Consider the following 13,049-nt stretch of genomic DNA (forward strand, 5'->3'; position numbering starts at 1 on the left):
TTATATGTAGGGGGTGGTAAAAAGACCTGAATGATTGGACCTTTCCTCCTCCTGAAACAATCTGCAGGTGATAGTGGTGATGTGGGATATGACAGTCAAAATGACATAATCACAATTATATTTACAGTGTATCTGGACATACAACCCCAATTGGTATAATGTGGGAAGCTGATTCAAAAATGTAGATGTTCATCACAAGAGTAAAAAGGAACAATTGATAGAAAGAGCTTTATTTTAAACTGTAACAAAAACTTTATTCTTGTTTAAAAGTGAAATCATAGTTGTTCTCATAGAGCATTGTGAGGGGTCGATGCTGCAGTAAGGCATGCTATCAAACCACTCATGTTGCTTTTAAGGTATTATTTGTACAATTGTTCAGTGAAAAAACAATAGTTATGGCACTGAAACTGTGCAGAAGTGAGTTGCCATTTTCTATTTGGCACACTTTTTGACTTGACTTACGAGTCGGGAGTGAGACTGTGTTGACATATCTGTCCCTGACTGATTGAGTGGCTGAGCGATGAAGTAAGACCATTGGTTGGTTGAAGGTGGATATTCAAGTCTCCCAGAATGCATTTTGCACCAATCGGCAGTGTTGATGCATGAGTAGGTCTGCGAGTGTTGGGCAGCTAGGTCTAGCAACACCATTTGGACAAACCATTCACAGAACTGCAGTAAAATAGGCAATATGTTAACTTTATTTATGATTATGATTACATTTGGTAATGATGATTTTGGTGCATGGTTCCCTGACGTAGCATAGCATTTCTTTCTCAGTTCACTTTAGTATGAACGTTTCAAGAACAATATTGCCAATGCATCAAAGTACCGTTTGTCCAAATATTTGGACAATACACAATATGAACCGAAACATAACATTAATATTGATATTAATTATATACTGTACATCCTAGGCATGTGTTTGTGTGTATGTGTGTGTGGTGAAGAAGGGCTTATGTTTAGGGAAGCACTGACTACAGTACCTCCGTTGCCAGCTTATTGGTGGCTAAACTCTTAGGGTCTGATTTACTAAAGGCCTGTGTGTGTAAAAACGTGTGCAAACCTGACATCACCCACAAAAAATGTGCAAGCTGATCTACTAACGCAGCGCACTGAGGTTTGCGTCTTTCAACTGTGCAAGATAGTACGCGCTGTCCATTTAGTACGTTTGTCATAATGAATATGTAATGTGGGGCGTTTCGTACGGTGGCCGAGACCCGCCATAGCTGCAAATAAAAGTAACGCTGCAAACAAAAAGAAACGCTGCTGCAAATAAAAAGAAACGCTGCTGCATATAAAAGAAACGCTGCAAATAAAAAGACACACCGCAGCAAACAAAAAAAACGCTGCAAATAAAAACAAACGCCTCTGCAAATAAAAGAAACACCGCAGCAAACAAAAAAAAAAACACCGCAGCATATAATAAAAAAAAAACGATGCAAATAAAAAAAGTCACAGCGGAAGTGGATTACCGGGGACTGTTTTTGCCGAAACACCGGAAGAAGAAACAACAACAACAACAGGACTACGAATTGGAAAACGAACTAGAAGGTAAGTGAAAATGGTAGTGTTTAATGTCGCTACATGTACTTTTTAATGTGTTATTTGGTCAGGCGATGTAGCCCCAGGTTTGAAGTTGAACTGGAGAACAACCCACGTTGCCGGTGACAGTTTGTCACCGGCAACGTGAGGAACATCCTCAAAGCCACATAAACATTAGGGATGACTAACTGCAAACCAAACATCAATATGGTTTTCAGCATGTTAGAGGGTGACTTGTCTGTTTCAGCTAACATGGGGATGAGGATCGGAACTGCAGACACTTAAAACACGCTGTTCCGCCTACGGGACGGGTCGGAGGTTGGGAGGTAGCCACAAGTCCTTCTGAATGTTTTAAACACCAACCCTTAAGCATATTTATTCATGCCGTACATTAGAAAGCATAGGTTGCCCTGATTCATTCAAGACCATTCACGAATTATGTTGGTTGCTCACAGCCGTAATAGTATTATCGATTGGCTCGGCTAGCCACTCAGCTAAAGTAAAAACAGGTATAATCTCTACATACCTTCAAAGTCTTCCCTTTATCCACACCGATCATCTTATGACTCAGGACTTTCTGTACAGCTCGCCAAGTATCCATTCTTGTGAAATATGAAATCCGTTTCCATAACATCGAAATACTTTCCTCAATATGTCCATGTATTTAGTCCAACACGTAACGTAATAACACAAATAACAAACCATATACGGTCCCTTTTACGTCTTTTCCTGACCTACACGTACAAGCAACAACAACAACGACAGTAATAAGCTGCCGGAACTATGTAGCCGTCAGTTGTTTCCACTCTCGTTAGTGGTCTCCCCGTGTTAGCCGAAGCTAACAATACAACAAGTTCGTTTTCCAATTCGTAGTCCTGTTGTTGTTGTTGTTTCTTCTTCCGGTGTTTCGGCAAAAACAGTCCCCGGTAATCCACTTCCGTTGTGTTTTTTTTATTTGCATCGTTTTTTTTTATTATATGCTGCGGTGTTTTTTTTTTTTTTTTTTGCTGCGGTGTTTGTTTTTATTTGCAGGGTTTTTTTGTTTGCTGCGGTGTGTCTTTTTATTTGCAGCGTTTCTTTTATATGCAGCAGCGTTTCTTTTTATTTGCAGCAGTTTCTTTTTGTTTGCAGCGTTACTTTTATTTGCAGCTATGGCGGGGTTTCAACCCCAGTGTGCAAAATACAGGGAGGAGAAAATGCAAATATGTTATTTAGCACACATATTGTGATTGAAGGAGAGAGGAGGAGAAGGAGGCACAATGATAGAATACACAGAGGATGGATTTTTCCCACAAGTGTTAATATTTTGGAGTGGAATATTTTTGGTTTTACTAACAGCATTGACTTTGTCACAAATAATCTCCCATGTCGGTTTCTCTGGTAATATTTGTTTTTTTTTATAACTCAATATATTTGTTAACTTCTTCCACTAGAACCTGATCACATTTCATTTTGCGCTTGCAGCTTTCTGCTCGTCCAAACTCTCCATTCAGACACGCAAAACCCTCATTTAAATACTGCTGTCTCCACCCTGTTGCACCTGTTTTCATTTACATAGCTATTCTTAGTAGATCACCCGCAAAACACATGCAAACGAAACACGCAATCTATTGCACTGTGCACACGATTTAGTACCTTTTATTTGGGATCTTAGTAAATCAGGCCCTTAGAGTACTATGATTCTGCAGATAGACCTACTTAACTCAGATCAGGTAGTGACAGTACCAGAGATTTTGAGCCAGGCCAAAGGCTGCTGAAAATTTTGCTGAAGGACTATGTGACTTTATTACGTTTTCAGACGAGAGTAGATTCCCAATATGTGGTGATACTAGGTTACAAGGTTTTGACCTAGGCTTGTTTCTTTGTTTTCCTTTTGTTTTTTTAATGTTATGGTGTGTGATTTCATTTTTTTTTTGGTGTTATTTTACAGATATACGTTGTAATATATTCTTAATTTCAACCTGCATGTATGATTGTATGATCTACTTTGGTTTTTACCAGAGCATTTTGTTTTACCCTCCTATTCCCAGACATGTGTTAAACTCTCTAATAATTATAAGGCAATGTCTAAGTTAACCTTTGTTTCCAAAATATATTGAAAAGTTGGTTGCCAAGCAACTAATGGAATCATTCAAAGGGATTGATATATTTGATGACTCTGACTCATCAATGAGGCTTTTGACAGCTGCAAGCGATTCAGAAGCTGGGCATAATGACTGATATTCCTGGGCTGACTGGTATTTACATTTGTTCACCATGAAACCCACATTTGATACCATATATCATATATCTTACTGGATAGACACTGGGTCTGAAATAATGAACTGCTCTGAACTAGATTTCCTCATATTCATTTTAGATACTGTCTAATGTGGTTATTGGTTTAGATTAACAAACTAACTGCTCACTATTCAATTTTATTTATTTTAAATGTGTGTGTTTTGTTTGTTTTTCAGTTTAGATTTGTTTCCTATCACTGTTTGATGTGTTTTGCTTACTATAGCATATAAAAAGGTACAAAGAACAAGATTTAGATAACAAAAACTTAGATAACTATCTAAAGGAGTCTATAGCCCCTTGTCCTTGGTACCAAATTGAATTCATGATGTTCCTCAAGCATCCCTGGGGGTCCTTGAACCCCACTTTGAGAACCACTGCTGTACAGTATAACTATCTGTTCTTGTGATTAAAAAACATTGCCTCCAGATGGCACTATCTTCTCTCAAATAATTTCTAATGTTACAGGACAATATAACTGATGTGTGACCAATGGGGCTTTTACACATTATTAGATTAAGATCAATGAAACCAAAGATGTCAAAAGCGGTTCTCTCTTCTGAGGCCAATATTATCCTGACCAATATATAAAAGGTATTGTGTGGTCATGCTCTTCGGACCTATTATCTTTACAAGCATATTGGGTAGGGAATTCCCATTTCCCATTGATAAAATGTTAACAAAGTTCATGTCTATCTGATATGTCAGTAAGTTTTAGTCTGGACTTTTATTACATTATTTCCTTGACTTCGTGAAGAGAGGTGTTGTTGGAGTGTTGCAGAGCAGGCATTAGTCTGACACCTCTTCCGTTTTTGGGATGTCGCGTGAGATGTTCCCAATTATTTATTTATTTTTAAGTACTGAATGGAGCTGTCTTCAGAAGAAGCCTCCACCTCTTCATCCTCTCCACTCTGCTCCTTGCTATTTTACTCCTCCACTCCACACCACCTCTCCAGTTATTACCATTCACTTACTTTTCTCCATCCCTTCCCAGCAGGACTGATAGAGTACATTGTCTTCTTTTGGGGGAAATTAGTGTGAGAAAGCTAATGAGAGAGAATGTACAGAAGGTGATGTGAAAGGGAATGAATGAGGAAAGAGGAATTGAGGGAGGGGGCAAGCAACGGTACAGTACAGTTAGAGCTTTGGGCGAGGTGGAGATGGGAGAGACAAAGAGAAAACGGGGGGAAAGGGAGGAGGAGAGCGTGAGAGGACATGAGAGATGGTGTGTGGTTGCCAAGCAACGATTGGTAACCAAATCCCCAAGCATCCTGCTTATGTTGCCCTGCCCTCCCTCCAGGCCTGAATTACGCACACACAAACACACAATAGGTGTGTTATTCAATTGTTCAATCAAAATGTTGACTCTCTTTACATTTAAAGATGATGACAAAAACTATGTAATTTGATGTCAGACTGTGATTCAAAATTGTATATGTTAGGATGCACAGCAAATGCAATCTTATAAAACAGGTACTGTACATGATTGATGGCACTGAGATTTATTGGGCTTTCGCTGTACTTTGCTCATAAGATTTTACACTGTATGTGTGAAATCAATAGATCTGTCACTCTAGCAGTGATTCCCATGTGGGGTAGTTTCTCTGCTTGCTGCCACTCATGCAACCATGCAGGATGATTGATAGTCACTGGCAAAGATAGTGCTATCAAAGCCAGTAAATCCCTGCAGGTTGTAGGCATTGAAAGGTTGTAGAGCATGTTAAAGAGCTGGACCTGCATCTGTATTCAGTGTGCATGCACGTGTGTGTGTGGTACCTGTTGTCAGACCCTTCTTTTGGCAGGTGTTTCTTTATAGGGAAATGATTGTTGCTCCAAATACATAGGCTACAGCTAAAAGAAACAGTGATGACAAATATCACAATTCCTTTTCAAATATATAACAGGCATTTTGTACCACCACCAATATTAGATAATAAACCTGTAAAGTCACTAACAATCACACTGTATTCCCAATGACAATATTTGAGGAGAATGTGTGATTTTTGTCCACACTAGATTGAACAGGAGGGGGGTTGAGAGAGAGAGAGTGAGTGAGTGAGAGAGAGAGAGAGTGAGAGAGAGAGAGAGAGAGAGAGAGAGAGAGAGAGAGACTGAAATATCCAGCTCCAGTACCTGTTAGAGCGCTGGATGGCTGGATGATCAGATTAGAGGTGTCAAGGTTCGTTAATCTGTAAGGGAGCGACAGACTGCCACTCACGCTGGTTCCGCAAACCGCTCCCATTCACCGGCGGCAGCAAAGGGGAGCGGAGCACATTTGGAGTTGACGTACGTCGGGGAATTTCCCCCCTTTTACAATGGATACCTGCAGGGTACGAGTCTGGGTGTTTCTTGTCCTGCTATGGCAAGACCGGTCTTTGGCATCGCAGTTTCCGACACAGCTCATGTAAGTATATCCCCTCTAATCCTATTTCGAGCATTAAATGTTCTCTGTTTGTTTCAAGTGCTCGTCTTTTAGAGATAGTAATTGTAAACAGTTACCCATTTAATGTGTGTGTGTGTGTGTGTGTGTGTGTGTGTGTGTGTGTGTGTAGTCTACATTACGTGCACGCTTGGAGGTGTGAGAGTGGGGTGGGCTGGTCGTCTCATTCATGCACCGATGGTCATCTTAAGGAAAACACGTTTGGCGGAAGACAATATTTCAGCTTTTCGGTGGCTGCTCATCTCCAGGTGGTAATTAATTAATTAAACTCACCAAAATTAGCAGTTTGTCGCCTGGATGTCTGTAGCCAAGGGGTGCCGTGACAAGTTGTTGAGGAGTTACAGTGGTTTCTCATGGACCTGCTTCTGTATGTAAAATGACAAAAGTTGGCCCTTGAAAGGGGGTAAAGAGTTCACCTGATTTGATAGTATTATTCCCCTTCTTGAGACATTATGTGCTATCTAATATAGTAATAATCATTATAATCATAACTCTATAAATCTCTATTTCCTCCATATAACCGGTATGTTTTTTGGCTATATGAATTTGAACTATAGTCTATTTACATGTAATTTCAGACATTCAGTCAGAAGTGAGAAAATTGTTTTAACAGCACCAGAAAAGATTGAAAAAAAAAAATTGAATTAAAAAATCAGTCAGTCAATTTGGGAGTGGTATCAGGTTTTATATTTGTATTCCTGACAATGATATCATGCACATTTATTAGACCAGTAGCCTAACTAATAAATCTTTTATTATATTCATTCATTTAACCAGTAGCCTACTGTATGTCTCTCAGATCTTGAGATTACAATGAAGACCAAATACTGTGGTAAAAATGGAGAAAATACAAATTTGGTTGTTCAGTTAATTCTGCATACTGTCACATTTTAGCCAAACATTATTTAACTTGAATTAATTAATTGTCTTTTTACTTGAATTAAAAGTCTGATCATCAAGACCAGAATGTTGGCATTTATGAGACATTTTTAATATGTTGTCCACACCAGTTATTACTGAGGGAAGACTAAATATTAAAAATGCTTCTCAGTATAACGCAATACAATTCTAAGCACTAACAGAACGTAGTTATCTTGCTGGTATTTGAACCCTGAAGTTATAGTCAACCAAGTGGCCACTGAAGATCTTATTACCACAGCAGAAAACTTTTTTTTTGCTGCCCTTTGAAATACACACAATTATCAACAGCTAAAATACCTGCAGCTTAAGCTACTCAACAGCCAACAGCCCCTTGTGCTAAATCTGTTGGATGCTCAAGGTGAATTTGTGAAAAGAGTGAGTAAAAAATTAATTCGAGTAAAATTCACATAGTATATCGAATGTACAATGAAGGAAATCAGTTTGTGACATTAGACTTCCTTTCCACATTGGTTCCACATCAGATTGTAGCATACTAAATAAATACTTTTTTGGATTTTTGGATTAAAAGGCTAGAAAACCTGATTACATTTTATACTGGAAGCTGTTTTAAGTTTGCTGTGGCGATGGTGACCATTCAGTATCACCATCTTTATATTTCCATGGCCTCTTTTCTTTTTCTTTTTTTTTGAGGTTTGCTGAATTCAATTTCTAACAGGAGTAGGGGATGTTATGGAAGGCTGTTCTTTTGAATTCACAGCAGAGGAAAATCTACAGTCTGGATCATCTAACAGATGGTCCTCTCAAACATCTTTTTTCTCATTACTGTCGCAGTCCTGTCCCCCCACACACACACACCCACTAGACCATCCCAAAAAAAACCCCATCTCATCTAAAAAACATTCCTGAACTTATTATTGTTGAGAATATCTTGACTAACAAGCAGTGAATATCAATATAAGAAACTCATTACATGTTATATTTTAAGCTAGACAGTATCTATAGTATTGTCAGGTCATTTTTGGTAGTGTTAAAAACAGAATAGTTCGTGCAAAGTCATTTTAGGTGCAGGCGCTAGGAAATAGGAAGCCAGCTTGACTCTTGGCAGGCTGGATGTCAGTCTCTGTGGAGTGAGAAGGGAGAGATGGTTGTGTGAAAGACAGACCATTGAGTGCAAAAGCCTTACAATGTCATAAAAACAGGAAATATCTGTGTTCTGGCTGATGACATCTGATATGTGTATGAGACGTACGATGGATTTCTTGGGTTCCTTGCAATAAACCTCTTCAATTCTAGAAGTCAATTCATAAGTCTGACTTTTAACCCTCAGAGACACGACATATTCATCAACAATAACAGAATGAACCTAATCATGGCAGTAATGTTTATGTACTGAAAAGGTGTTTGGAGTCATTTTGAGTGTCCGTGATGATGAGATGTAATGTTTGAACACGGACAAAATGAGCCAAAAGAGATTAAAATGAACTGGATGAAACGCTTCATCCATCAAGTGCATTCTTAAACTGATCAAGTGAATGACGTGAAAAATACCAATTAATGGTAATGTTGAAAACTGAATTAAGCTGCTTTTGTTTCTCTTTATCACCATCATATAGCTCTGTTGTTGCTGTACCTATTCTGGAGATGAAACACGTTCCTTAGATGTCTAGAACAACATTTCAAAGAGAATAAAAACAAGGATGGGACAAACCCTTTCTTAAAAGTAAAGCGCTATATCATGTGGATTTTTCTTTTGAACTCATAATCATATTTGACTGTGCCAGGAAAATTTCAGACATTTATGCAGTTGCATCATTAATCATTCATTAATCAACTATATTTTCACTACAGATCATCAGCAAGCCTATACAATATGATTATTGTTTTAAGACAGATTGAGGATGCAGGGTTGGCCAGACCTTGATCCAAAAGCCCTCCAATTCATATAAAATCAATTTTATATTTGGGGCAGGCTAAAGAAAGACTGAATTAGCCAGTTGGGTGTTAGTGTATAGGCTACAGAGTGTGAGCAGAGCATCACAGGTTGTTCCAGCGCATTACTGTTGGTGCTTCCAAGCCTCATCCTGAACTGGACTGCTTCTGTCTTTGCCTCTGTAATGAGTAATTAGATACACTACGGGCCAGCTCATTACTCTCTCTAGTTCCAAAGTGATGGCATCACAACATCTGTCTCTCTCTTTCTTGTATTGTCTCTCCACGCCTCTCTTTCTGTTTTGCTCCCATTTGCTCTTCCTGTGTCTGAAAAACAATGTAGGGCAGTGTCTGACCCAGTTGCCTTGTATGTGTGGTGTGCATGTGTGTGTGTGTGTGTGTTTAATTAACCCAGCGTTGTACCAGAGGCTTCAGTAATCAAAGCCCAGCATCCAGAGCAGAAAAAATTGCCACCTCAGCTCAGCAATAACTAATTTATCACTGTTTAGGCATCTCTTAATAGGCATATTATTTTAGCCATTGATAACATATGATAGCAGATAAGCATCCCTGTACTTCACCTAACTTGTATTTAGAATGAGACATATTGGTCTGGATTGCAGGAGGTGAGCAGGTCTCACCTCATGGCATTTAAGGAGCCTCACCATTAAACTTGGTTGGGACCTCAAGAGATGGTTCAAAATGGATGATTTAAGGATGAGGAATTAATGTGCAGACATTTTCCATGCCTATGTTTAATACATCTGATCCTTTAATGCTTATTTGACAAGAGGATTTGACTACGAATATTCATATAAAGCAACAGGCTTAAGGCTTCGGAGAGTAGTGGCATAACTCTATTTTATGGCCCTTTACTGTAGGCTATGTAATGAGTCAAGTGAGCACTTGGCTGACAAAACTTCTTTGTCTGTTTATTGCAGCTTTCTGCATTTGCACACACACATACACACACAGACAGAACAAACACACAAACACATCAGAAATTAAGCACTGTGGAAGATTTGGGCTGAGCCATCCTCCCGATTAGACACACTTATTAACGATATTTCCTAAATAGACTCAGGTAAAAAGTGCATTGCAAAAAGTAAATGTCGGCATACTCGATGTGCAGATGAACACATTCTGCACTGCAGCCGTGTCTTGTCTGTTTGTCAGCACCTGAGACTTTTTGTTGTAGAGATTTACACTGGTAGCAGTAGATTTCACAGAAGCTAACTCTGGATAGATGGCACTCTGAATGTCAAGTCCCTGGAAGCACAAATATAAACACACACACACCCCCACACACACATACACATAAACTCTAACTCAAAATTGACTTGTCAATGCTTCAGGCTTTGCGAGCTTAGGGGTCCAAGGTCCACTAAAATACCTAACAATCAGTTTTCTGTTAGTAGATTTGGGGATGAGCAAGTGTGGGACAGAGGAGAGGAACAAGAGAAAAAAAATATACGAGAAGAAAAGAGAGTTAAAGAGATGAGAGAAGACGAAAAGAAAGGAAAGGTATGAGAGATGACTGTAATATACCAGTAAGCAGAAAAAAGAAAAGATGGTGTGGCATCATTCCAGTTGTGTCCCTTCCCTTAACAGTTTTATCTTGGTTGTATACCGCCTCTTGCTTTAGGAATAAAAAAAGAGAAAACTGCTGTAACTGATTTATATTGTGTGGTGGTCTCTGAACACATCATGCACTGTTGTAGTGAGTAAAACATGATATTAATATATATTTAAAATCATTCTAAATGTGCCCCTATACTATATTAAACAGACAAAAGATCAAGTTAATGCTAGATAAGTATCACAAAGATAAATGTATAGTATAGCTGCAACAATTACTTCAATTACTTAATCGTCAAAAAGGTGGACTACAATCAATAGACTAAAAACTACTAACTATTACAACTAAGTACAACTATTGGATGGATTGGGGCAGAATAGTTATTTTGTGGGTGTGCACATCTGCTTTTTTATGTTTATTCCAGCCTGTATATCCAAGTATATATTTTTACCGTTAGGGAGAATCACATAGGTTTGTGTGAGTGTGAATGCATGACAATGAGAGCATCTGTATAAAAATGCCAACCTGTTATCAATCTCATACAATATTAATGGCACTGCCTCAGGGTGTGTGTATGTGTGTGTTTATCTGTGTGTGTGCATTCATGGCAGTATATATGGTAAATTAATGCATCCACATGCACAGAAGTATCTGGAAAGCCTCTCATACCAGGTGCGCCTCTAGATGAGTCTGATTATTCTAACAAGTCACTGTGTGTCACTCAATGCATAAGGCCTTAGCTCTTTGCCATTCTCCTCTAGCCTATCTTTATGCCTGCTACTGTGTTCAGAAGGTATGGAGTGATGTTAGTGTGATTGAGATAAGACAATAGGACTGAAGGAGGATGGGACAAATGTGTAATCCATTGTGTGGCACCAGCAGGCTGGACTTGATGTCCCTGGAGCTCTTTGATATACAGAGAAGCACATCAGTCCTGGCCACCTCCCACCCCTTGCTTGCCCACTCACATCACAGTCACCAGTCACAACACTAGCTGACACTTATCTGATTGGTTGACTGACTTCATGTTTGAACTTTCAGAAATTAATCGTATTGGTTGACACCCAGTGACACATGTTTGATTAGATGACATTGTATTTGTTCCCGGTGATTCAAGTCTGATTGGCTGACATTTTGCCTGACCTATCAGAGTGATTCTCTTTGGCCTTGTTTGTTTTTTGACGCTGTGTGACTGGATGGCCTTGTTAGATGATAGATGTAATATCACTTGATTGACAGTTTAATTGCACTGTGAAATGCCTGTGATGTCTCTTCTCAACTGGTTACATCTGAGTTACAAGTTCGGTTGTGTGTACTGCTTTGTCCCATAGGATTAAGGAATGGGTTGATCAGATGCAGAAAGAGCTTGTCACCCTGGCAGACACAGCCACAGCTTGGAAGAGTCTCAATCAGGTATATACACCCAAACCCCTCACACACTTGCACAAAAAAAGAACACAAACAGCGGTGGACATAATATCTCTTATTTACTGTGCCTATTAAGGCACAATCAACAATGGTTAATCATGATTTATCACATTTTTTATTGTATGTTTAAATTCTATTATTTTGAATTTTAAGTCCATATTAACAATATAAAACAATTTTCTTGATTGGGAATCAAAAATAAGTACAATTAGCCTGAGGTAACACAATTTCTGCTCTTCTTCAATAACATTTTGATTAATAGTTGAGCACTAGTGTCTGTTAATTCTATTGAACTAAAACAAATGAATGTCTGACACATCAGGATTAAATCATCAATTATATGCGTGATTGTGTGCCATCATTAATCTCTCTATCTAGATTTTTCTGAGAAACCAAGAGCGGTACACTGTAGAGCAAAATGACGCAGAGGAGCTGGTGGCCAGAGCAGCCAGGAACATTGAACAGCTGCTGCGGAAGAGGTCTGCTGCCTTGGAGGTAAGACTCACCATACTCAGAGGAACCAACTGTCAGTTTGTAACTGTATGATTTTAAAGCTGTACAGGACTAAATCTTTTACTAACAAGGACTACGACAGAGATATGTTTTTCATCTGGTTCCTACTCAGCCATAGTAGATTTGAGTGTATATATAAAATATTCCAAGTGTGTATGTGTATGTGTGTGTATGTTTATTGTGTTTAATTTAATTTAATTTAATTTAAATAAATAAACTTGACTAATTATTGTAGGTTTTCGTGACATATTGACATTGAGGACATTTAATTTGACAACTTTAGTAGATGCATTAACTCTAATGTTAATCTAAACACACATAGTGATGACATAATTTACTATAGTAACTTTTTATTGGAAAAATAACAGGTTTAGTGCTTTTTGATTATACATGAATTTTGGTTGACAGCCAACAGTAATTTGATTTTGCCTTGAATGATGTTATTGTTAAGCATTCCAA

The 13,049-nt window shown here is 38.5% G+C and overlaps 1 protein-coding gene across 1 annotated transcript in view; it reads left to right on the forward strand.

Annotated features, from left to right (window-relative positions):
• The first annotated feature begins 6,134 nt into the window (after nucleotides 1–6,134).
• The window catches only part of LOC128358351 (voltage-dependent calcium channel subunit alpha-2/delta-1), a 58,015-nt gene continuing 51,100 nt past the window's right edge, over nucleotides 6,135–13,049 (forward strand). The window contains exons 1-3 of the mRNA XM_053318593.1: nucleotides 6,135–6,223; nucleotides 11,981–12,062; nucleotides 12,456–12,572. Of these exons, the coding sequence (XP_053174568.1) occupies nucleotides 6,135–6,223; nucleotides 11,981–12,062; nucleotides 12,456–12,572 (288 nt within the window). The remainder of the gene's footprint in view (nucleotides 6,224–11,980; nucleotides 12,063–12,455; nucleotides 12,573–13,049) is intronic.

Source organism: Scomber japonicus, chromosome 5 (genome assembly GCF_027409825.1).
Source record: "Scomber japonicus isolate fScoJap1 chromosome 5, fScoJap1.pri, whole genome shotgun sequence".
NCBI lineage: Eukaryota > Metazoa > Chordata > Actinopteri > Scombriformes > Scombridae > Scomber > Scomber japonicus.